General features: G+C 53.8%; 9 protein-coding genes across 9 annotated transcripts; 4 read left to right on the forward strand and 5 right to left on the reverse strand.

Annotated features, from left to right (window-relative positions):
* Window positions 1-506: 506 nt before the first annotated feature.
* A1O3_07037 (isopenicillin-N N-acyltransferase) lies at window positions 507-2,168 on the forward strand (the record flags this gene model as incomplete). Its single annotated transcript, XM_007737151.1, has 3 exons — window positions 507-566; window positions 835-1,245; window positions 1,434-2,168. 3 exons carry the CDS (start codon window positions 507-509, stop codon window positions 2,166-2,168), a joined length of 1,206 nt encoding a protein of 401 aa, XP_007735341.1.
* A 547-nt stretch (window positions 2,169-2,715) lies between these two features.
* Window positions 2,716-4,522, reverse strand: A1O3_07038 (uncharacterized protein; the record flags this gene model as incomplete). Its single annotated transcript, XM_007737152.1, has 2 exons — window positions 2,716-3,771; window positions 3,932-4,522. 2 exons carry the CDS (start codon window positions 4,520-4,522, stop codon window positions 2,716-2,718), a joined length of 1,647 nt encoding a protein of 548 aa, XP_007735342.1.
* A 1,096-nt stretch (window positions 4,523-5,618) lies between these two features.
* On the reverse strand, window positions 5,619-7,444 carry A1O3_07039 (uncharacterized protein; the record flags this gene model as incomplete). Its single annotated transcript, XM_007737153.1, has 5 exons — window positions 5,619-5,989; window positions 6,049-6,396; window positions 6,450-6,971; window positions 7,027-7,312; window positions 7,370-7,444. 5 exons carry the CDS (start codon window positions 7,442-7,444, stop codon window positions 5,619-5,621), a joined length of 1,602 nt encoding a protein of 533 aa, XP_007735343.1.
* A 663-nt stretch (window positions 7,445-8,107) lies between these two features.
* On the forward strand, window positions 8,108-9,795 carry A1O3_07040 (uncharacterized protein; the record flags this gene model as incomplete). The annotated part of the gene is made up of 5 exons (XM_007737154.1): window positions 8,108-8,238; window positions 8,296-8,387; window positions 8,444-8,770; window positions 8,829-9,076; window positions 9,130-9,795. 5 exons carry the CDS (start codon window positions 8,108-8,110, stop codon window positions 9,793-9,795), a joined length of 1,464 nt encoding a protein of 487 aa, XP_007735344.1.
* Window positions 9,796-10,338: 543 nt separating this feature from the next.
* Window positions 10,339-12,122, reverse strand: A1O3_07041 (uncharacterized protein; the record flags this gene model as incomplete). Its single annotated transcript, XM_007737155.1, has 5 exons — window positions 10,339-11,242; window positions 11,304-11,460; window positions 11,517-11,723; window positions 11,784-11,857; window positions 11,926-12,122. The coding sequence occupies 5 exons, from the start codon at window positions 12,120-12,122 to the stop codon at window positions 10,339-10,341; spliced, it is 1,539 nt and encodes a 512-aa protein (XP_007735345.1).
* Window positions 12,123-13,725: 1,603 nt separating this feature from the next.
* Window positions 13,726-15,798, reverse strand: A1O3_07042 (Atypical/ABC1/ABC1-C protein kinase; the record flags this gene model as incomplete). Its single annotated transcript, XM_007737156.1, has 1 exon — window positions 13,726-15,798. The coding sequence occupies one exon, from the start codon at window positions 15,796-15,798 to the stop codon at window positions 13,726-13,728; it is 2,073 nt and encodes a 690-aa protein (XP_007735346.1).
* A 1,239-nt stretch (window positions 15,799-17,037) lies between these two features.
* Window positions 17,038-17,610, forward strand: A1O3_07043 (uncharacterized protein; the record flags this gene model as incomplete). The annotated part of the gene is made up of 1 exon (XM_007737157.1): window positions 17,038-17,610. The coding sequence occupies one exon, from the start codon at window positions 17,038-17,040 to the stop codon at window positions 17,608-17,610; it is 573 nt and encodes a 190-aa protein (XP_007735347.1).
* A 1,090-nt stretch (window positions 17,611-18,700) lies between these two features.
* A1O3_07044 (uncharacterized protein) lies at window positions 18,701-21,111 on the reverse strand (the record flags this gene model as incomplete). Its single annotated transcript, XM_007737158.1, has 12 exons — window positions 18,701-18,924; window positions 19,185-19,258; window positions 19,331-19,566; window positions 19,638-19,738; window positions 19,796-19,922; window positions 19,987-20,087; window positions 20,150-20,284; window positions 20,358-20,519; window positions 20,585-20,621; window positions 20,680-20,802; window positions 20,862-20,912; window positions 20,983-21,111. The coding sequence occupies 12 exons, from the start codon at window positions 21,109-21,111 to the stop codon at window positions 18,701-18,703; spliced, it is 1,500 nt and encodes a 499-aa protein (XP_007735348.1).
* Window positions 21,112-23,229: 2,118 nt separating this feature from the next.
* On the forward strand, window positions 23,230-23,922 carry A1O3_07045 (glutathione S-transferase; the record flags this gene model as incomplete). Its single annotated transcript, XM_007737159.1, has 1 exon — window positions 23,230-23,922. The coding sequence occupies one exon, from the start codon at window positions 23,230-23,232 to the stop codon at window positions 23,920-23,922; it is 693 nt and encodes a 230-aa protein (XP_007735349.1).
* Between the last annotated feature and the right edge of the window lie 294 nt (window positions 23,923-24,216).

Here is a 24,216-nt window from a genome sequence, read left to right on the forward strand (position 1 = left end):
CCGTACAATACAGTACAGCTAGAACCTGCGCCGATATCCGCTCGTGGGTGGAACTGCGCGCAGACAATCCACACACACTCACAGTCCACAATCCCCTTCCGTCCCTCCCTTCTCTCTTCTCTCCCTCTGTGCCGCCTGGCCTCATACAGAGACGTGGACAGATACACAGATACACAGATACAGAGACATACGGGGAGAGATAAGGCTAGTACTTAGCGCTACTGACTGGGCGAGATGGGTTCCCTGAGATGAGACCGTGATGGTGATAGTGCTGGAGTTAGTTCCAGGGCAGACTACACTCCTTACAGCTGCTAGCCCAGCCTGGAGGGTGCCTCGGACATTCTGGTTGGAAAGGCTAGGGAATTGATAGTTCTGATGAAAAGTCTACCTCGACTCTGTAGTCGAGATACATGATACATGATACATAGATACTAGACTACCTAGACGCGATCTACGTGAACCACGAGACTTGAACTGAACTGAACTGAACTGCACCATCCGCTATCATGACAGCAACAGCACCAACACCGCCGCTTCACATCCATCTCAGCGGCACGCCCCAGGAGGTAGGTAGGCACTGCCACCATATCACACACTATACACTACACCTATACACCCATTCCCATTCTCATTCTGATTCCTGTACTATACTCTCACTATAGCTATGCGATCACTATAGCTCTCATTGCCCTTGCCCTAGAAAGTTCAAGCTCTCATTGGCCTTGGAAGTTCAAGCTCTCATTGCCCTAGGAAGTTCAAGCTCTCATTGCCCTTGGAAGTTCAAGCTACTACGAGTAAAACCCCGGGAGAATACCTTACTAACACGACTGTCAGATCGGTCGACAACATGGCACGCTCCTGGCCACGCAAATCCGACGACAAATCGTCGTGTACGAAGCCATGTTCCAGCGCACGTCGAAGCTGGACTGGCCGGCCGTGCGCACCGTGGCCGAGACGTACCAGGCCACGCTGCAGCGTCTGACCCCCGATCTGTACGCCGAGATGGAGGGTATCGCCAACGGTGCCGGTCTGGACCTGCGCGACATCGTCGCCCTCAACTGCCGCAGCGAGATTGCCCTGGGTCTGTTCTCCGACGGTTGTTCGAGTCTGGGTTGGGACTGTAACCGCTACGACAAGGGCGTCATTCTCGCCCAGAATTGGGACTGGACTGCTCGGGTCAAGGAGAACTGTGTCATCATGACCATTGAACAGGTGGGGAAGCCGAAGATATGGATGGGGAACGAGGTGAGTACGGATTATGATATGTATTGTACTTGGTGATAGTACCTGGCTACCTACCTACCTGCCTATCTGCCTACCTACCCAACTACAACAGTCTGTCATGATTTGTTTGGTGGTATTTTCCCTCTACATGCCTATCTACCTACCTACCTACCTACCTACCTCACTCTATGGCTGTCTAACACACCCAGGCCGGCCTGGTAGGCAAAATCGGCTTCAACTCGGCCTCAGTGGGCGTGTGCATGAACGCGATCCGCGCAAAGCCCACCGACAGCAGCAAACTGCCCTTCCACGTGGCGGTACGGCTGTGCCTGAACGCCACTTCGGCCGCCGCCGCCATCGCCCAGCTCCAGGCTCTCGGCGGCATTGCGTCCACCCAACACATCCTGATCGCCGACCCCACCGGGCCTGTGAGTATGGAGCTGTCGCCGCTGGGAAATGTGTATATCCGGCCCAAGGGCAACACGGGAAAGGACAATACTGGAAACGACAACACCACAAAGGACGACACCGGGAAAGACGACACCGGAAAAGAAGACGACGACGAAGACGACTTCGGCATCGTATGCCATACCAACCATCTCATCTCGAACCGCTTCGTCACCGAATATCCCTGGCTGACCGGGTCGCCGGTGCGGCTCGCCCGGATGAGAATGTTGAGCGCCAAGCTAGCCCACGACGTGCTCAAGGCCGGACCCAAACACGAAGTCACCGGCGACATGTTGAGGCGTGAAGTCTTCTCCGACACCTTCAATGCCCCGCAGGCCATTTGCTGTCAAGAGGATCCTGCTCGGCCCGTCGAGACCCGGAGCAGTACGCTCTTCTGCTTCATCATGAGGTTGAGGCCGGGCCGGAAGCCCGAGGCCGAAGTGGTTTGGGGGAGACCGGGGAGTGGTGAGGAAGGTCCGGTGATTAATTTGGGCTGAGACAGCACAACCTTAAGTCAAGTATCCGTACAGGATGATAGAAAACAATAACAAGACGTCAGTCAGTACGATAGCAAACAATGGTGACAATAACAAGACGTCAGTACGATATCAAACAATGGTGACAATAACAAGACATCACCAACCTAAGCTTGATGGGGTCTAAACTTGTCAAAGGTAAATGTTCCATGTTCTCTATCAAATGGTAAGGGTCGCAGGGGAAGTGCAGACTTGGTTGGTGGGGGCTATATACATAGTATGCCTAAACCTCCTAAGCCTTCTGGTTAAAGAACAAGGGCAAGGCTGGGAATGCCTACTGTAAGTTTGACAAAACTACTGTAAGTTTGACAAAACTACTGTAAGTTTGACAAAACTACTGTAAGTTTGACAAAACTACTGTAAGCCTGCTCGGGTCTAAACCAAACCAAACCAAGAAGATCCTTAGGTCCCCTGATCCTATTCTATCCTATACTCCCTGCGTACTTCGTCTCCTCCTTCGTCTCCTCCTTCGTCTCCTCCTTAGTCTCCTACTTCGTCTCTATTCTAATCAAAACGGCCAGTGCATTTCCGCCTGTCCCGCCATCATATCCCAATCTTGCTCCGTGTAGTCTCGGAAGATGTTGATCGTATATGCCCACGACTCCAGATCCGACGTGTCGAAGACTTGGTCTGCCTCCACCACTCCCTCTCCAGACTCGGCCATGACGATTGGGATCGGGAAAGGAACCGCCATCCCCATCGCGTCGGCTGGCGTGAGACTGGTCAGTGGATTGCGATTGCCTGTCACTGCTGACGCTGACGGGGCATGGGCATTGGCGTTCCCATTGGCATTTGCATTGGCATTGGCGTTCGCATTCCCATTGGCATTCCCATTCACATTCGCATTGGCGCTCAAAAGAATGTCTGCAGACAAAGAAAAGGCGTGGAACAAATCAGATTTCAAACTCTCAAACTTTTGCAGACAGACGCTCGCTGTAGGCCAACGATCGGACAGCAGGGTCAAGATGTCCGTGTACTTGTCGAGCACGTCGTTGACGTGGCGGCTCGAGTGATACTGCAGCAGGGTCTGATAGTGATCTTTGACCATGCGAATGAGCAGAATGCCGGCCGCGGTGGCTTGGTGAGCACAGTGCCAGTCGAACTTGAGAAAGCCCTTGCGGAGCATGCGCAGATAGCCGTCGGCCATGCCGTTGGTGGCGCCGAAGCCGGTGACCATGGACGCCGTGTCGGGATGAGGGTTTCGCGGACAGTGCATGTGGAGATACAGCTGGCCGGTGTAGCCGACAAACTCGAACCAGTCGAACCCGGTGTTCTGGAGCGAGTCCAGGCTGCGCCGCCACTCGAGAATCTCGCCGTCTCGCGCCTTCATCCAGTCGGCGTAAGGGACCGGGCCGAGATCTTTGCCTTGGAAGTTGACCGCAAAGATCTCCGACTGGATCTGTCGGAACCGGACGTGGCGCAGGAATCGGATCGTCTGTGTCTTCCATCGAGAGGCTGGCTCGTCGTCCAGGTCGTGATACGGCCATGCCGTGTCGATCAGTTCGTCGTCGACGCTCACGGCCCGGTGCGCCGTCACGGAAATCGACCGGTCCATGGAATACAACTGCCACGTTCTTCGTCAGCTCAGAACTTCCTAGTCCAGTCCAATCCAGTCAAGCTTGTCCAGTCCAGTCCAGACCTCAGGGCCCTGGACGGGGAATCAAGAAAGTCTGCAAGATCATGCATGAGCATGGAGCGCAGGTTTAGCGGTGCAGTGGCCATACCGTCCAGAATATCTGCCGGCGCAACTCCGTCTCCTTGACATCAAAGGCTTCCAGGCCCGCTTCCGGCTCTCGGTGTAGCCCAATGGCCAACGCCATTCTCATGGCCATTTCTTTCAGTGTCCATACTTCGGCAATCGCCGGGCAGAAGTTGGCGAATTGACACAGTAGCATGGTGCACTGCAGCTGGCAGAGGGATGGCGCCGACAAGGTGTCGTACCGCTGCATGGCATAGCGATACAGGCTCTCGCTGAGCGACATCAGCCTGCTGTGGTTCGGCGACCGGGATGTGAGCGTGCTGATTGCCATCATCATCGCCACGATGAACTCGGCCCGACGCTGCAGCTCGCCGTCCACGGTGCCGGTGCCGGTGCCGTGGTAGAGAATCGATTGGTAGGAATACAGCGTCTCCGCGAGGAAGAAAGGGTACTGAGGCAGCACCTTCTCGATGTACACTTTGATCAGCGCATCGGCTACATTGGACGGGATGGCATTCAACGTCAGAATGTCATGGCCGTCTAACTCGGGCTCATTCGTCAGTCCGTTCGACGCGGTCTCGGTCTCGACTGATGCCGGCAAGATGGAGCTCTTCATGATCAACGGAGACAGACAAGAAGCTGAAACCCCGGCAATTGTTCTCTGGCACGAGCCTCGTCCGACTCGACGGGCTAATGCTGCGGCGCGATCGTGGATTTGCTTGGGAGATGGGCGCAGGCCAGAGGCATGTTCATGGTGCCTGGCGTTGGGGATGCGATGCCTTAGGCCAGTGCTGGTTCCGCCGTCTCCATCTCCGTCTCTTGCTCGACCAGTGGTGGCCTCAGCCTCGAGTAAGGCTATTCTCTGTTCTAGGTACTGGACGATGCTGACAAGTCATACAAGTCAGCCACCTGCACTGCACGTCCCTGCTGGCTTGTGTGGTCTGGTCTGAGCACATCCCTGCTGGCTTGTGTGGTCTGGTCTGATGTCTGATGATCATCTCACCTTCGAGGAAGTTCTTTGGTGGTAGCCCGATCCAGGCCGACACAGTCCACGCCAGCCCGGACACAACGCCCACAGGAAGGGGCGGCGTTATCGCACTATTCGTAGAGGGTGGGTTAATAAGAAGCACCTCCTTGGAGTTGGGGGTGGGAGCCACCGACTTTTCGCTTCATTCTGTAACATCGTGAACAGGCGTATGTTGTTCGTCTCATGGTGACGACGACGACAGCCGTTACACCAGACCGGGCCCTGACAGTACTGTAGAAAGCTGCGGTTCCAGGCTGCGGGTGTACTGTATGGGATTTATGCTTGCAGAATTGCTTGGAGGGGCAGAGAGTAGAGAGCATTGTGGAGGTAGAGATAAGCTTGGGCGGGGACAAGGCTTATGTACTGTAGGCTTAGGCTTAGGGGCTTCCAGCCGTGATCAGGGCCTAAGGGCCTTAGAGCCCTAAGACTTAGGCTTAGGCTAATAGGCTTAGGGGCCCTTAGGCTCCTAAGGCTAAGGCCCCTTGGCCCTTAGGCACCACTGTACTAGGCGTGTTAACCGTCCCCATATGCTCCGTATCATGATCGAGATGATGCAGGAGTCCAGTCTCTCCTTTTGATATGGTCTTCTACAAACTCCGAACCCGTACACCTCCAAACCACAGCAATCTCTTGACTATATCCAGTCGAGCCCTCAAGCCTCGACCTCCATGGGTGTCAATAACACCTAGCATTGTCCACTCGGCCTAGAGCCTACCAACTTCTTCTTCAACTCTTCCACCTCCGCCCTCAATTTCTCTTCATTGCGAGGAACGAATCTGACATTAAACATCTTTGGCGCATTCAGAACGCCGCTCGGGGTTCTGCCAAACGTGCGCCAGGAGGTGGGTGGCGGATCGCAGGGATCCATCTTCATGTCGAAAGCCAGGATCATGCGCAACAACAAGCCATACATCATGCGGTTCGCAATCGACCAGGCCGGACACACTCGGGGCCCAATGCCATAGGAGAAGAAGTTGAGCGCCGTGTTGTTGAGCTCGGGATCCAACCAACGCCCAGGCTCGAACGCATCCACCGTCGGCCCAAAGAAAGTCTCGTCTGTGTGAGGGTGCGGTCAGCCTTGGCCCAAAGTCGACGTGATGTCCATCTCTACTCACCATGGTTGGCGGCCTCCGAGTTCATGTATAGCCTCGTGCCTTTGGGAATGACCACGCCCGACTTCAGATGGATGTCGGAGCTGGCTTCGTGTGGAAGGCTGAATGGCAGCACCACGTAGTTGCGCAGGATTTCCTTGTACAGCGCCACGAGATAAGGCACTTTCTCTTCGTTAAAGGCATGGTCTGCCGCGTCTCCGTCGGGATAATGCTCGAGGATATCTGCGTATGCTTTCTCCTGCATCTTTTCTCCCTCGGGCGAGATCAAGCCGCCGAGGCCGGCGCAGATGTGGCTGGGCAGGCTCTCGGTGCCTCCTTGAAGCATGGATGTGCAGCATTTGATGGCATTGGCTAGCTCGGCCTCAGCAGTCTGGCCACATGGGAATAAACGACGCATTACTTACGAAGTGTGAGTTTGTTGTCTCCGTCGGTCAAGACAGATGCAGCGATGCAATCCGGGCGTTCGCCATTGTTCAGCCTTGTTTGAAGGTCTTGAAGGACCTCACCTATCATTCGGCTCCTCTTCTTGGATGCAGCCTCTCCAGCTTTGGCCATGCGGCGGAACTTTGGACTCAGACGGAGCAAGGGGACGAAGTCGGACCATGTGTTGGACGCCCCACGAACGGTGGTGATGATCATGGCGTTGTCGATGTACTCCCTCAACCAGGGGTCATTGGCGTCATCGAACGTCTTCCCAAATGTGGTCTGGAACCCAAGATTCATGGCCACAATCTGCATCATCTTCAATGGGTTGATGGGCGTCTTGCCATAGTTCCCCAGCTCGGCCAGGTTCACGATCAGTCGATCACCTTCCTTCTCGAGCCCGGGATAGAACTTGGGCCACTCAATTGGCTTGAGGGCTTTGAGGCCTGCCAGTCGTTGCTGCTTGTAGTTCTCGTCCAACGAATGGGAACCCAAGTCATAGCCTGCAAGAAACTGCGTCAATGTCGGGTCGGGCATTTTGCAGAACTTGTCACCTACCGATGTACTTCTCAAAGACGTACTGCCGCGGCCGTGCAGACGTGAGATGTCCATTGGTCACGAATACTTCTCGCACAGCGTTGAACGAGTTGGCCACCACCACCCTGTTTCTGCCGAACTTGACCTGGAGAAGATCCGATCCGCACCTTCTGCTCCAGGAAGACCACAGGGCCGCATCGTTGACCCCAGATGCACCGGCGTGAAGATGAAGATGACCAATGAAAGGCATGGCCGAGGGCATCTCAGGGATGCCCTGGATCTTGGGAATGTCGGACGACGTGCCATACTGCGATGAAGTCAGCTAAGTCGGCCCGCCTCAAAAGGTCACGAGGTCTTCACATACCAGCCAGAGGCCAAAGACCAACACAGCCAGCACGAGGCCGGCACAAAAAGAATTAGTTGGGAGAGACTCGAACATTGTGCCGGATGTGAGCAACCATTGCGGGTGCAAGCAACTGAGGTACGATATGGCCTTTTCAGTATATACCTCCGACCGCTATGCTGGGCACGTAGAAGGAGACCTAGTAGCTGTCCTCTGGCATTGTTATACAATTGGCCGGCGCCTCTCCATCTCCTGGGTCAGTCGGCATGTCCATCTGCCGTCCCATCAACGCTGGATGACTCTGGTCACCGTCAGGTAGGACGACCGGTGGGTGGAGAATATCGATGGTGGGCATGGTCGGTCGACATTGATGCGGAAAAGACCAAATCCGCATATGCTGCGGACTTGGACGAGCTGTGTTGACTCGTTATTGATAAAAGCTCTGCTGTCAGCGCTGGGCCCACCCTCCGCATAGCATAGACATGCTCCACTCAACCTTTGATACCGTACCGACAACATCTCAAGCTTTCCGCTTCATGATAAGACTAGCTGGTGGTGTTCCTGGGCGCAGATTGTCGTGGATGATATGGCGTGGCGGAAAGTGTCATTGGGAACAACTCGAGCTCGCTCACACCGGCTGGTCGATGTATATATTCGATCCAACTCACACCATTAGCGGGCGTGAAACATCGTCTCTTTCTGAAAGTGCAAAGACGTGACTGCTTGTTTCAGCCTGTCTTGCCTTGAGAGTCGTCCGCCATGGGGGCCCTCAGATCGATTCGAACCGCCGTATGGGGTGCTCCGGCCGCCACCAAGGCTGAGCGCAAATTGATCCAAAAGATTGACATCTTCATCCTCACCTCCTGCTGCCTGCAGTACTGGGTCAACTAGTGAGCAATCCCCTTTTTGAGCTTCACACCGCCAGGGCAACTGACCGGCTGGGCTAGCCTCGACCGGGCCAACTTGAACAGCGCATATGTGAGCGGCATGAAAGAAGACCTGGATATGGTGGGCAATGATCTCAATGTCATCAACACAAGTATGTCCGTCTTGTGTCACCGTGGTCCCTGGGACTAACATCAACGTCCTGTGCAGTCTTCTGGTGCGGCTACTTCGTGGGCCAAATCCCCAACAATATCGCCATGCAATACGTCCGGCCTCGCTACTGGATGCCCTTTTGCATCCTTGCTTGGGGCCTGCTGACCCTGGGCACCGGCTTCGTCCACAGCAAGCAGGCGATCATGGGACTCCGCTTCGTACAGGCCTTGTTCGAAGGGTCGACCTTCGTCGGCACGCACTATCTCTTGGGTAGCTGGTACAAGGATCCAGAACTCGGGAAGCGCACCGGCATCTTCACCAGCAGCGGACTTGCAGGCACCTTCTTTTCCGGCCTGTTGCAGGGCAGCATTTATAGCAGTCTGAGTAAGTGAGCAGACAGAGTGAGACGCGTCGATCATGTGCTGACACCCGCCCCCCGTAGACGGCAACAGTGGCCTAAGCGGATGGAGATGGATGTTCGTGATCGATTTCCTCATCACCATTCCCATCGCCGTCTTCGTTTACATCTTCTTTCCCGATACGCCCCAGACCACCAAGGCGTTCTACCTGACTGAAGACGAGAAGAAGCTGGCAGTGACCAGGCTGGACACCCCGGCCACAGAACACGGCCACGGAACGGTCGACCGGACCATATTCAAGCGGGTTTTGGGGAGCTGGGAAATTTACGGCGTGAGTGTGCCATCGACCGCGGCGGCTTGTTCGGTACTGACTTGTCCTGACAGTTGTGTTTCATCTGGACCATGGGGTCCAACTGCGAGATGTTCTCTTCCAATGCCATCCTGAGTCTGTATCTGAAATGGACCAAGGACTACTCGGTGGAGTTGGTCAACTATATGCCCATGGCGGTCAGCGCGGTCGGCATTGTTTGCACCATCGTGTTGGGATGGTATTCCGACTTCACCAGGCGGTCGTGGCACGTCGGCGTGCTCACATCGTGCACGGCCATCATCACGGGTGCCATCATGCTGAACCCTCCCAACGATGTCGCTCGGATGTTTGCCCTCTACCTCAACGGAATCCAGTACTCCAACCAGACCGTCATGTTCGCTTGGGCAAACCGCCTCATCATCGACGATGCGCCGAAGCGGTCGATTGTCCTGGCGGCCATGAACACGGTGGCCGTCATGTTCTATACTTTTTGGTCCATCTCCTTTTACGCAGCCGATCAAGCTCCGAAATGGAGGCGCGGGAGTATAGCGATGATGGTGTCCGGCTCTTGTATGATGCTGGGCGTCTTTGTGGTCAGGTATCTTGAAGCAAAGACACTCCGGGAGCGTGCCAGAGTTCGTCCGGTCGAGGGAGTCGTCGAGGGAGTCGATCCTGTGTTCAGTATGGAGAAGGGTGACAGTAAGGGAGGGGTCGAAGCTGCGGTTCATGATGTCAAGTAGCCGACGATGGGCTCTTAGCATACGAGTAGTTGATTTCTGTGATTTCTGTGATTCTGTGATTTCTGTGATTCTGTGATTCGAAACCATGAGTAATGTCATGCTTCCTCCCGAGTGCAGTGTCAGTATTCGAGCTTGTCGTTGGCGACAAGCATGCTCCTGATGCGAGGTGGCCTAAGGTTCAAAAGGCCTATACAGTACCGTACAACTGCCCGGATTACACTATGCAAGCCTATTTTGCTGCTGCGTGGGCTCAGGCCTAGGCTTAGGCTCAGGGGCTTCCAGCCGTGATCAGGGCCTAAGGGGCCTTACAGCCTTAGGAGGCTGTATTGTCCAGGACCTAGCATATGGAGGTGGAGGTTGAGGTAGAGAAGGAGTCCTAAGCCTCGTGGTCCCTTAGCCGTTAATTGGATGGCGCCTGTTCTGTGCAACGATCCAGAGTACTGTAGTACTATACTAAACGACAGTAGAGTCGAGAGTGGACAAGAGAGTCACACATCCGTAAGACCAGTACCAGTAATTGAGGGTACCGAAGACAAACCTCGCTCATATCATATACCGGTACCCCTTTTGTAGCCGTCTCGCAGTACCCAGGTCCATGCCTTCAATCTCAGCCGTCTTGCGTAACTTGACCAGGTCTCGCTCTGTCAGAGGCACATCCTCATTCTCCATTCTCGCCAGTCTTGCGTTTTGCCGGCTCAGTTTGATGCGCATGCTGACTCCCATCACCGCAGCCACCACCTGCAGGCCAATACAGATCCCCAATGCCAGACGATAATGTGGCTTGTCCTGAGTGCGGTAGGTAAAGGGCGTCCAGATACTGGCCGAATTTCCAATCGAGTTGATAAAGGCGTACGCAGCGGCCCGTTTGGCGGGCGGCCGAGGAATGGCCCCGGCGATCCACGCATAGCATGTGCCGTTCATGGCAAAGACAAAGACCAGCAGAAACAGTGAGAAGTAGCGAGGCCCGAATGAATCCGTGGTCATGAAGATGACACAACCCACAATCGTGATCGGGATCGGGTACATGAAGAACCAGAACCGGTTGCCCACTCGATCCGACACCACGGAATGCGCCATCGAGTAGAAGACCATAAAGACGTATGGCGGAGCGCACAGCAGAAGACTGATGGTGTGGTTGTACCCCAGTGTCGCCGTCAGGGTGGGAAAGAAGTTTTGGAACCCGGCGGCGCCAGTGATGCACATGTACGCAATCGCCAACATGTACGTCTTCGAATCGGTAAAGGCCAACTTCAAGCCCTTGAATTGTGACATGGCCCCGCCCACGTCGACATCCGCTTCGGCCGCGTCGATCGCGAGCCGACGGTTCGCCACTCTTTTCATTTCCGGGGACAAGGCTCGCCAGGTGTCGGGAAAATCGGGGAGTATAGCCATGATGGTCAGGCCAATCGTACAGGTGATGCTACCCTCGATGATGTAGAGCCATTGCCTAGTGGATGAGTTAGATGAGCGCGTGCAGGACTGCGCATGTCGAGAGCAGAGCATCGTACCATGCCGAGAGGCCTCGTTGGCCAGCCAATCCGCTGAGAATTCCAGCGGCGATCAGGTTGCCAAAAGCACCGCTGATCAGTGAGCCGGAGTAAAAGATGGACATGCGGAGGTTGAGCTCCTTCTTGGTGTACCATTTGGAGAGGAAGAACAGCACGCCTGTCTATGTGTCAATGCAAGTGTTCCCGTCTGACCTGAGCTGAGCTGCATCGTACCGGGAAAGAAGGGTGCTTCCACGAGACCCAGCATGAATCGGCAGGCAATGATGCCTCCAAATCCCTTGACCAAGCACGTCATGGCCGACACCAACCCCCAAGCGGTGGTGAAAAAGCCCAAATAGATGGACGGGCGGCCGAGATGGTTGAGGAAGAGGTTGGATGGCACCTGGGCGAGGATGTAGCTGACGAAGAGGATGGAGAGACCTGCACGCAACGTCCGTCAGTGGCTTTCACCCGTTCAGGATTGAATGCATCTCAACCTACCGACCTGGTATTGGTCACCACGTAGGCCCAAGTCGTCTTCAAGGCCCTGTAGTCGAGCGGCGGCGTAGTTGTTCCTAGATCCATTGGCGTTAGTATCTTGTACCTCGAAGACGCCTCAGATTTTTGGGCGCGCCCGTCCTACCGATCAATATAGTTCATCAGGTAGACCAGAACAATCAACGGCATGATCATGACATCAATCTTGCGCACGAGTTTCTTCTCAATGGCACGTTCCTCCTCGGTCAGCTCGCCAAGATGCATTACTTCGTCGTGTGAGACACGACCCTTTTCACCCAGCAGATCACGGTCGAGCACCTCGCCCGGTTTGATTTCAGTCATCTTGCACTTCGGGTCACGATGTTCCCTCGTGGTGTTGTAGAGACGGAGACGAAAGAACGGCAGAAGAATTCATGCAGGGTTTCGAAGGTTCGTCGCATCTTTATGAAAGCGAGGGGAAGCGGGAAAGCTACCCTGTCATCCCCCCTGCTTTGAATCCTCCCTCAGCTATCACAGTGCTCAGACTGCATCTGATGACAGCGGGCCAGCGATCCATCACATCACGATTGCCGCTACTCGTACAACCTGGTGCAACCACAATGTCTGGGCTGGCGAGTGCGGAGTTGATAGCCAACGTCACCTCTAGCAGAACAAACGTGGTGGGTGAGCTGATCAAGGCCATTTCCGAAGCGCAGGGGTGTCAGTGGGTGAATCCCAATGGCAGAACAACCGTTTTGATGAGAGGTTGGTGGTACAGTAGTCAGATCCAAGCTGCTTTCTCTCCCACCAACTCCCTCCTGCGTATGTTCTGTCGCTGTGTCGGTCCACCCCGGAGCCGCGCCGTGTCCGTGTCCGTGTGGGTGAGAGTCGAGAATCGAAAGTCGAGAGTCGAGAGCCGACCACCCCGCAACACGAGTCCTCCATACAACCCCATGTTCCGTCTCTCCCCTCCTACTTCAAGATCAGGGTCTTCCTGTGGCATTAGCCCGCAATTAGATCGAGTCCAGTCTGAGCATTGTCCAATTTCTGACTAGAACATCTGCCCCTTGATACATCTCCACCATGTGGCCTGGTAGACATCTACCGAGAACTGTGCCACATGCAACCTGGGTTCCCTGTCCACGCGCGAAGGACCAGGGGTGGCAATCTTCTCGAGTACGGAGGGAAATCTCCTCGGTCATAAAGGTGTTCTAGTCACGGGTTAAGCTGCACAGCCTTTGATGATACAGATAGCCCTTGATTTGTGTTTCCCAACGACACCCTGACCCTGTGCAACAGTGTTCTACCACCGAACCCTCATACACAATTGATCTCAGCCAGTATCTCAAGATGCTACGAGCTCCTTTAGGCCACGCAAAGCAGGTTCACAAGCAGGTTCACCAGCAGGCCGGCGACTGACATAATGCACATCAGCGGCGAGGGTGACGCCCAAGGGGCAGCCAGCCTCGGCACGGTCGACCTCGTTTTGAAGCCGAACATTCTGGGGTAGTCTCTACTCCTGTTGGTGATTTCGGGTCGATTCATGCTGGTACTGGAGGTGTGTATGCGACAGGGTGAGAGTGAGTGTAGCTTGCTCACTCACACCCTGTCGCGGTCGCTCGGTACAAACAGATTAACTCATCCAGGGAGATCCACTTTCTAGAGTGTAAAGATGAGTCGTGGCTTGGTATATCTTTGACTCGAGCTGCATGCAGACTCCTAGAGGCGCTGACACTGAAGACCCGTGCCCAGATTTCGGTCTTCCTTGGTAGGCGGGAAAAGGCCGTATCCCACAATAGTGCGGGCCGGAGTCAAGAAATCTCTGGGCTTGCCATAGGACGGAAAGTCGCCTACCATCAGGATGGCGGGCTGACCGCAATCCGGCTTTACTCCGTGATATGAGCTTAGGATTGTAGGTGGAGTCATATTCAGGCTGATCAACTGGCTCCTTGCGTCCATAGGCGCCTCAAAAGTTGGGACTGAGCAGATCGTATTTGACGCACATCTCGACACTGTCGGCACTTGCTTGGAAGAACCTTCGAGCCTCAAGTCCGACCCAGATTTTAAGCAAGGAAAAGTCACCCTCCTTGAAGCTCTTGAGCACAGCAGCTGGATCGGAGGACCCGATTTGTCGCAAAATCGGCAAGGCGCTCTTGAAGAGATCGAGATCGGGGTCCAAGGTCCTGCCGATGCCTTCTAACAAAAGGATGGAGAGGACAACGTTCACAAAATCACCTTCCATCCGAACGTGGTGGGCTCTGACCATGCTAAGCACTTCTGACAGGACATCTCCAAACTTGATATGGCCAAGAGCAAATGTCTGGCCTTTGACTGTCAAGACAAGATGCTGCATCCTGAGGGCAAAGACTTCGCCGTCAACTACCACATCAGGCTGACGACATCGTTCTATCATCAGTTTTCCCGCCTTGTAGCCGTCAAACTCGGCAATTGCCCGGAACAGGTCGAGGAAGTTGGCTCTGTTCTTGGCATTCAACTCTGTAACAAGGCCAGTATCGATGAAGATCAACTGGGGTCGATATCCTTCTTGGTCAACTTGCGCAAGAGCAGCTTCCCATTCTGTCTTGTTGCCAATGTGAGGACGTAGTCTTGACAGAACCGCTTCGGACTCGTCAATCTCGGAAGCACTCGCTGGCTGGGTCGGGTCTTGTCGAGACATGTAAGGGATTCTCACATCTGGCTGGGTCGGCTTGTAAAAGTTGACCATGATGTTGCCCGGGTGAAGATCGGCGTGGACAAAATTGTCTATCAGAAGCATGTTCAAAAAGGCGTCGAGCCCTTCGTTTGCGATTTCCTTTTGATAAGCTCCCCCGCCATTTTCGAGGAAGGCGGCTAATGGCAAGCCTTGGGCGAATTCTTCCACCAGGACAGTACGCGTAGTAAAGTCCGTGTACGGGTGTGGAAACCATGCGGTGGTACGATTTTGAAAATGTTTGCGTAGGATGGTCAGATTCGCCGCCTCGATCCGTAGATCGAGTTGCAGTCGCATCATCTCCCCAAAGTTGGCCACTTCATTGGGAAGATCCAGCCACTCCATAGTTGGGATGGCATTGATGATGGCGGCAAACACCCCCATGATCTTCAGGTCCCGGCGGACATTCCGTTCCACCTTGGGATGGAGGACTTTGATGGCCACGTAAGCTGACGGCACTCTTTGTGGGCTGGATTTGACCAGTGCGTCCACGTTCCTCCTGATCCGGTTCCTCAGCCTGCTCTTGTCATGAACGTCAAGATCACTGTCGTCGGGCTGCGCAAGGTCGGGCTTCAGCCGCGCCTTGTACACCTGGGCAATCGCACCCACTCCGAGAGGTTTCTCGTCGAATTCCACAAAGATATCCTCAAACCTTCTGCCACCAAAAGCTTCGCTAATCGTCTTCTTCGTATGGCGGAGAGAATGGGCTGGAGCGTTCGAGTGCAAGTCAGACATGATCTTGCACATCTCGGACGGGAAGATGTCGGATCTCGAGGCGGCCCACTGGCCCAGCTTGATGAACGCAGGACCGCCTCTTTCCATAGACTTGACCAGGAAACCATACCACCAGATTGTTCCCGCTCTTTCGTTGTCGTGATCTTTCTTCCGGGGCCCGATGAAGACGGCGGGGACGGCGACGATGACGGGGACGAATATGATGGCAAGGTAGAAGAAGCGAAACCCCGTAGCAAAGGGCTCATATATATACTGGTCGAGGAAATATATCAAGCTTTTGTACAATCGTTGCAGGCCGCGGGCGTCCTCTGGCACTTTCTTGCTGATTTCCTGGCGGGATATCTCAAGCATTTGCATCTCGGTCGTTTTTCCCTCCTCGTTGTCTCTGTCTTCCCCTATCTCGACAAATACGACGGGAGAGAGGGCCGCGGCGGTGGCCAGGAGGGTAGGGTAGCGCCGCTGGCGAGCATCTTTGAGACTGTGCTTTCGGGTGGTCCATTTGGCAAAGGATTGTTGACGTTGGGGAACGCGACTGGCGAACAGGACAAACCCTCTGCGGCCAGCGAGGCGGCCGAAGAGAAAGGAAGACCGCATCAAAGGCAAAGGGGAGGTGCCTCAAGCAGGAGGAAGAGGAACGGCAGCGGCAGAGTGGTGAGGCAGCGACAGAACATGTCTATGTCTGGCGGATGTTGTCGTGTTCGCGCTGCAGTCGGAGGCGACAGCGATGGAGATGAGATGGAGATGACGTCGTGACCAACGACTACTCTTAGTAGCTATACTAGAGTCTGCACGGCCATCTCAGCACAAACCACCAAACCACCTCTTCTGCTATTCAATATTAATTATAACTTCTTTGCAACCAGAGCGACAAACGCGTCGAAGACTTGGACCGCAGGGACTCGCGTCAGGGTAAGACCAATTAATTAGGCGCTCAGGCTTCCCAATGGCTATGTTCATCTCGCCAGGGCGTGGTATCCTCGCTTTGCCAGTCTCACCCACAAGGACATCTCAGCCCCGACAGGCCAAGCAACAATAATGGCTTTCGCTCGAGAATGACTGACTGTGTTTAACAGATTGCGTCCCCTTTTAACACTCTGGTCACGCCACAGAATCCAGACTTGATATCCGGGATCACTTTTGTCCTGGAGGCTTCCCAGGCCAATCCTGGGGGGGTTCTACTGTCGACGCCCGAAGCGTCAGATGTCACATACCGGCACCGAGCAGATCACCGGAAACCCTCGAATGTTATTGGGGCCAGGACACTCAAGTAGTCCGTTATTGCCGACTTCAGGCAACAACAAGACTTGGACCCAGACACACTGTGACAAGGTTGCCCTGTTTCGCCTGGTTCCATATCTGTCACTTGGCACCCAAGAGAAACAGAAGTCAGACAGCCTTGTATCCCTGCTATGCTATTATTACGTTGCAGCGTTTCTGCCTCTGCTCTCCGAAGAATCTGGGCAAAGGCGGTGATAGAGGACAAGCAGACCGATCATCTGATCAACACTCCCTTGTACAGGTTGGGACAATGAGTCGGGCCAAGATGGAGGCCAAGATGGAGGCCAAGATGGCAACCAAGATGGCAATGTCTTCCAAGGACTGTCTTTGGTGGCAAGCCTCACAGGTAGGTTTCTGGAACCGTGCAACGCCCGACTGATCGGCACGCTAGTTGGCCTCAAGTAACTTCGAGAAAGGTTAACAGTCCACTTCCTTGGGGTAAGAAGACATACATAAGATGCCTAACACAAGCAACACACTTGCTCACATGAACAAACGCACAATATTCCTTCCCTCAGTCAAGTCATCGACACCAGGCACCGCAGGCAGCTGAAGATGCCTTCTTCCGTGTCAACCTCTCTCATCCCCCTTTACATCGCCGCCAGCTCTCTCGCTGGAGGGTTCGTTCACGCGCAACTTGGCGCTGACGCTCAATCCGAACCCGACTGGTGCATCACCAACTGCGACATCACCATCACCCCGACCAACCCCCGAAAGGCGACCTGCAAGGGCGACGAGACCGGCAAGGCGTTGGAGAAATGCACATGTGACGCCTTCATGGCCAACAACGACCCGATGATTCTCTGCGTGCAAAAATGCCCCGAGGACCAGCAGTTGGCGTATGCGAAGAACCTGCCCAATCTGTGTGGAAAGACGCTTTTCCCCTGGTTCGACTTGAGCACGACGCCCAACCCGCCGGCCGAGAACACCGCAGCCGCTGCGAGTAACCCTTCAAGGCCGACTGCCAGCGCGACAAACAGTGGAAGTGGAAGCCGAAGCGCTATGGTCATAATGCCGGAATCGTCCAAAGCCGAGAGTGCCAGGGCCCTGCTCGCCCACGCCGGTTTGGTTGGATACCTAATCCTCCTGGTGGGAGTGGGAGTGATTATAACCTTGTCGATGTGTTAGGTGGGAGTGGTTATAGCTTCTCGACGTGTTAAGTAAGAGACTGAGAAGTGGTGGGAGTGGGAGTGGCTATAGCCTCTCGACGTGCTAAGAGACTCGACAGTGGGCACGCAAAATAGGTGTGAACCCACGACGCGACCGGAAGATGGCATTGTGTGATGAAGAGTATCGAACCTCCAGAAACATGCATGGGAATTGTTGGATGTTGCACCCCATCAGCTGGTGTTTGTTGATGAAGGAAATGGAATATCTATCATCTCGAAGAAGTGACTGGAGTTGGACGTTGGCGAGACTCATGGGGGCGTGTCTCCTGGACCTCAATACCTAGTAATTTTCGGGTGCGGGCGTGGGTGCGGCTCAGCTCACCTCAGTTCAGCCTGTCTGTGTTTCGGGGTTATCTGTCTCACGCCTTAGGAGGCCTCAGAAGATGATCTCAGATGCCTGTCCTTTCGAAGAGTGAAGGAGGAGTGGATTTTAGCAATGGTACGCATCGCATCGAGCATCGTTCTAGTCTAATGCGATTCCATTCCATTCTGTTTTGTTTTGTTTTATTTCGGTTGAGCTTTCAGCGTCTGCTTGTCGCTGGCTCACACCCTCTTTAGGACTTGGCCGAGTATACTCCCGACATCTACAAACAACCTGGTCACTCACCTTGATGTAATGCGAAGCCTTGTAATACAATGCAAAGCATGCGATGTGATGTGATGCGATACGATGCCTTGCCTTGTCTTGTCTTGCCTTGCCTTGCCTTGCCTTGTCTTGCCCTGTCTTGCTTTGTCTTGTCTTGCCTTGCCTGCCTTGTCTTGCCCTGTCTTGTCTTGCTTTGTTTTATTCGCTTCGCGTCCCACCTCACGTCGATTACTGTTCGGATACTTGTCGACGGTGCACCGGCAAAGAAGAGACAGGCACGGTCTTCCACTACTGCGACTGCGGGACAAATGTCGTGGTCGTAGCGACTCATCCCACCCAGATTTGCAATAATCGAAACCACGCTTCCACCCAGAGTTGCAATACTCGAAGCATGCTTCGCTTCGAGCGTTGCAAGCGTGTAGAAGACGAAGACGAGTCCAGTTCCCCTTCCTCACTGCTCCATCTAGGCTTCGTGCACACTGATCGACGCCCTCTTCTCCTTGGCGTCGCCGATGCTGGATGGATGCGAATGCGAATCTGAATCTGCGTCCGATCCATGGGCGGCAGGCTCGAGTTGATTGTTTCTCTTCTTTTGCTTCTTCTCCCGGTGAGCGAAGACAACAATGATCATGAACACAATCACGTTGAGCCCTCCCACCACCGCGGCGGCTCGGTTTCCCGGGGTGACTAATCACGAGCAACTGTCAGTAAGACGGAAGCATGGCATGCCTGTATAGGCCAGACCAGACAAGTCAAGGTAAGACGAGACGAACCGTTTGGTTGGTGAACCTGTTGAAACCAAACCAGTGGAATCCATGCGGTGAAAGTGTCTAGATGGGAAATATTCGTCGTCAGTATGTAATCAACTTCTCCCTGCGACGGAAGGAAGAGAAGGAAGAGAAGGAAGAGAAGGAAGAGAAGGAAGAGAAGGAAGCGCGGAAGCTTACATTGAAGAGTGTTCATGGCCGCGGCGGTAAAAGCTCTTTGCTCGGCGTTGTCAGAAATCAATTCTGCCATCCATCTAGGACAATCAAACATGATATTAGTCGTGTGATTTCCATTGGGTTCAGGAGAAAACGGTCCCGGGACTTACGCCATGGTCAAGGGAACAGTAGTTCCTCCAATCGAGGACAGCATATAAAGGGGTGCGCGGTGATGGAAAGGGCCGAAGACGGGAGTTACGGCGAGTAGCGTGTAAATGACGATGCCGACGAGATTGGCGAAGATGATGGCAGGCCAACGTCGGCCTCTCATGGGCCCATCAGAGATCCAGACTGCGAGCAGAGACCACACAGTGGTGACGGCGTTGGTGATGGTTGGATACTCGTTCTGTAGCAGGAGAAGTCCGTTCCGTCAGCCTCGTCCTCCTGCGCCCTGAGCCGAAGAATGGGGCAACATACAATTTGTGCAATGCTATAGACAGGGGGTTTGCCTTTCTTGTTATGCGCTTTAAGCCAGAAGACGAATGAAGTGGATGGCTGGGCTCCAAAAGGTTGCATTGCTGCGGAGGTCAACTGCGTCAGCACATTCATCATACTAGACGGCCGAGGGACTGTACTGAAGATAAGCGTGAAGAGAAGCGTCTTCCAGCTGGTGAAATATCCGAGAATCACTTTGACCGTGTAAGGCTTGCCCTCAGGGGCTCGGCCGACTCTTGCCATTCTTTCCCGGGAAAGTTCGATTTCCTGCATGACCAACCGAGGGCGTCAATTGCGTCTCTTCGTTCATTCAGAGGGCATTGCTACTCACACGTTCTGAGAACAACCAGTTCGGTTTGGCAGTCCCAGGGGTATCGGGTAAGCAGAAGTAAGCGAGGATGGCGATTGGCAAAGAAATGACACCATTGATGACTAGAGGAGACGAAATGTTAGAATAAATAAAGGGCCCTGAAGGGACACTGCTTGGAACGTACCAAAGAGCCATCTCCAACCGGCCAGGCCAGCGTGCCCGTTGAGTGAATTATAGATTCCGGCTTGCAGAAATCCACTGAAAATCGGTGCGATTGATACTGCCGACTGCAAAATTCCGTTGCGCTTTCCAAGTTCGCCTTGTGGTGGGTTCAACGGTCAGCAGGGTTCCAAACCTGATGTTTCAATGATCGTCTAGCCAAAGGAACTCACGTTTAGTGTACCAACTGCCCAGAATGTAGTAAAGTGCTGGCCAGTAACCGGCTTCGAAGAGACCGACGATGAATCGAAGGCCGAGCATTGCACTGTACGACTTTGCGCCTGCGAGGCTGAAGGTGAAAATTGTCCAACCGATTTCAAGGAAAGGGATCCAGACTGAAAAATGACAATTAGGTCAGTTTCCCTGCTTCTGGGATAGGTATATCCAGGAAGATTCTTACTGTGAGCGCGGACTCGAGTCAAGATGAAGTTCGATGGCTGTATTGAACCGCTGTCAGCGTCCCAGGGATCTTGCATGATGGAGGAATATACAAACCCATTGTCCGATAATGTAGCCCACTGTCCATGATACGACGATGTAGTTGTACTGATTTCCATAGAGATTGAGATCTTCCTTCATGCCTGAGACGAACGCATTGGTGATATTTGAGGTATCAATCTATGGAACCGGTCATCAGACCCGGTCTCGTCTCGCAAGAAACAAACCAGGCTCCTTACCCATTTGATCAACATTCCAAGCGTTCCAAACGTCAAAAGGGTGAAATCTAACTGCATACAGAGTGTTCGGTTAGCACAGGGGTCGTTTGGTAACTGTTCGCATGGTAGTGAGATGGCCAACCTTGAGGAGAAACCATCTTTCCTCCTTTGAGACGTCGGCCGAATCCCACAACCATCCTTTCCAAGTGCTGGCTGGCGTTGTCGTCGTCGTCATCGTCACCGTCGCGACGGGGCCTTCTGCTTTTGCCATTGCTCCAACAGTCTGAGGGACAGAAATGAGAACGGAGAAGCACGAGGCGGACAGAGCTGCAGGACTGGGCGGAACCCATAACAGGCTTGGAACAACGGCATAAATACCCAAGGTAGAGAAGGTATTCAACTCTGCCCAAGAGGGCACACCTTTTGTTCGTCATTTGTGGCGTTACTGATGCTATTCGCAACGTGATGAGATTGGTTCGACACAAAGTATTCCGGTCAGGTCGGTATATGTAGCTGCATTTCGAGAAGCACTATCTGTCGAGTATCTAGGTCAGATCTCCGCCATACATTCAGAAGCCGTCATTGGCTTATAATGAGCTCCTGATAACGAGTTCTGATAGCGGGCTCCTGAATAAGACTCTTACTGGCCATAGTGACATTACCAGGCTGCCGAAGATCAGGAAAAAGAAATATCCCCAGGAATTGGCAATCAGGATGGCAAATGACGTGACCAACTCGTCCAGAAACAGAGGTCTAGACTCAAACCACCCCAGGGGTCACGACCCAGTGTAGGTTGCATTCTGATGCGAGCCAGTGGGAGATAGGCCGTGTTTAGAATAAACATCAGCTCAACGGCGGCCGAACCTTGTCCTGGTGAAGGTTGCACACCTGAGGGTTCGATTCGCTGGGCAACGAGGAGAGTGCTCTCTGAAGACCACGTAGAGGTGATAGTCGACCATCTTTGGCCTCGACTGCAGTTCTGACCACGGGGTCAATCCTCTGCACTCGAATATTGGAGGAAGCCTCTGAGACTAGGTACCCCTTCGTCTTGATCTGCTTCACCCCTTGAAGGGTCCCAGGAAAGCATGGTTTGCTGTAGTGTGGCGCAACCGGGAAGGCAAATTCCAAAAGCCCTCTAGGCGTAGACGAGGCCTAGCGAGAGTAAGAGCGAAGGTCGTACTGTACGGAGTACAGAGTGTGCCTCAAAGGGACTGGCGATGAAATAGAGTAGCCCAGAGTCGATACTTCGTGTTGAGTCCACCGCAGCGGCTGATCATCGGTCCTGAACTGAGGGGGGAGGGTGATCCTAGTAATACTAGTCCTCAAAGAGCTAGCTCTCGGCAGATTTTCCTAATCCATCTTTACTAACGCTTAGAATTGACTATTTTGTACGGATATTCTGTGCATGTTGACAGTGGCGTCAGGATGAGGGGGAGGGGTGCACTCGAGTCCGAAGAGGGAAAGTGACTGACTCAATCAGATATCATTGTGACCATGAAGGTATCAAGACTGTTGCGAGCCCTCGCACGTTAGATACTGCTGAGTAATCGTATTCGCTGCGCTGCGAGGAGCGCAGCTGGTCACGTGATGGGTCACGTGGCAGATTGGCTGAAAACAGCGACATGAGGTAGATGAGTACCTGGGGAGCTGGGCTGATTGTGAACGTATCAAGAGACAATCATAATCGACAATTGGAGGCGAGCATAAGATAACAATAATAATGGCAATTCCTCAAAAAGCGGTGGCGGTAGGTGTACTCCGTACCTAGGCTTTCATGCCTGCCTAACTGCGCCGGATATTTGTGGCCGGACACGCGCGACCGCAACCGGCGGCTCTAGCAGCAGGAAGGGTCCAAGGGTCAAAACCCGTAGATTAATCAGCCACACGATCCAGCTAGAGTCTAGAATCAGACCAGTGGAGAGCTAGGGCCTGGGGCCTCGGGCCTCCTGCTGCCTGTGGTGCCGGTGACGGTGACGGTGACGGTGATAGTGATGCAGATGACTCAGTTGCCAAAGCATAGTAGATTCGGAACCTATGTAGACCCGGATTTTGCGGAGGTACAGTTCGCCGCATGACATACTCCCATACATAACCCATGCACTGGTGGACTTGTGGACTTGTGAACGTACGGATACGCAACGTGCAAACCACGGCTTGAGGCCTTGAACTAAGGATACAAACAACCACGTATCCGTATTGAATATCAGTACTTTATTCGGGTATAGAAGACGACCAGAAACCTTTGGCAACCCCCGAAAGGAACTCGTCTTACATCTCCTCACAGTCCCAGTCCCGCTTCCGCTTCCCTAAGAATCCGTTGATTGTAACCACTCCGACTATCCTGCCTCACCTTGCCTCACATACTTATACAGACGGATACTTCAACAACATGCTCACCATCCACCACCTCCAGCGCAGCCAAAGCGAGCGTATCCCTTGGCTGTGCGAAGAGCTCGGCATCCCCTACGAACTCAAGCTGTACAAGCGCAGTCCGCTTCTTTCCCCGCCCGAGCTCCAGGCATTGACGCCGCTGGGCGCCGCCCCCGTCGTTGAGGATGCCTCAGTCCAGCAATCCGATGGCAAACCGCTGAAGCTAGCCGAAAGCTCTGCCATCGTTGAATACATCATCCACAAACATGGCAACGGTCGACTGGCTTTGCCCCCTTCTCACAAGAATTACCCTGACTACCTGTACTGGTTCCACCTGGCCAATGGCAACCTACAACCATGCGTTCAGAGGAGTATGCATTTTGCCATGTTGAAGTTGCCCCCAGACCACCCTGCCCGGAAGAACATCGACGCCCGGCTGACCAAGATCATTGAATTGATCAACGATCGCTTGAATCAGGTGCCGTGGTTGGCCGGGGACGAGTTCACGGCCGCAGACATCATGTCCGTCTTCTCCTTGACTACCATGAGACTGTTTTTCCCCTTCGAGTTGACCGGCTACAATGGCATTCTGTCGTGGCTGCAAAGGGTTGGCCAGCGGCCTGCCTACCGTGTGGCCATGGGGAAGGGCGATCCTGACCTCACGCCCGTGCTTGGAGCTGAAGCCCCAGAGCTGTTTCCAGGACTATCATGAATATTTGGCTCGGTGTCACCTATGGCATAGATGCCACTTATTTCGCTGTTGGTCGAGGGTTTGGCATTGGAGTATCAGACATCCAGTTGTGATGGTGGAAGGTTGCCAAAAGCAAGAACAAGGCCATGATGGGGTCGAGGGCAGCACAATTTCAGAGAGGTTTGCCGCCGGCGCTTGGGCTCTGTGAAGGTGAAATGATAATACCATAGCCACTCAGAAGGACTTGTACATTAGAAAAGGCCACACAATTCAATCCATTCCCGGATATGTAACCGACCTTTCCTACACATAGTT

This window comes from Capronia epimyces (genome assembly GCF_000585565.1).
Source record: "Capronia epimyces CBS 606.96 chromosome Unknown aczIQ-supercont1.6, whole genome shotgun sequence".
In the NCBI taxonomy this organism is placed as follows: Eukaryota; Fungi; Ascomycota; class Eurotiomycetes; order Chaetothyriales; family Herpotrichiellaceae; genus Capronia; species Capronia epimyces.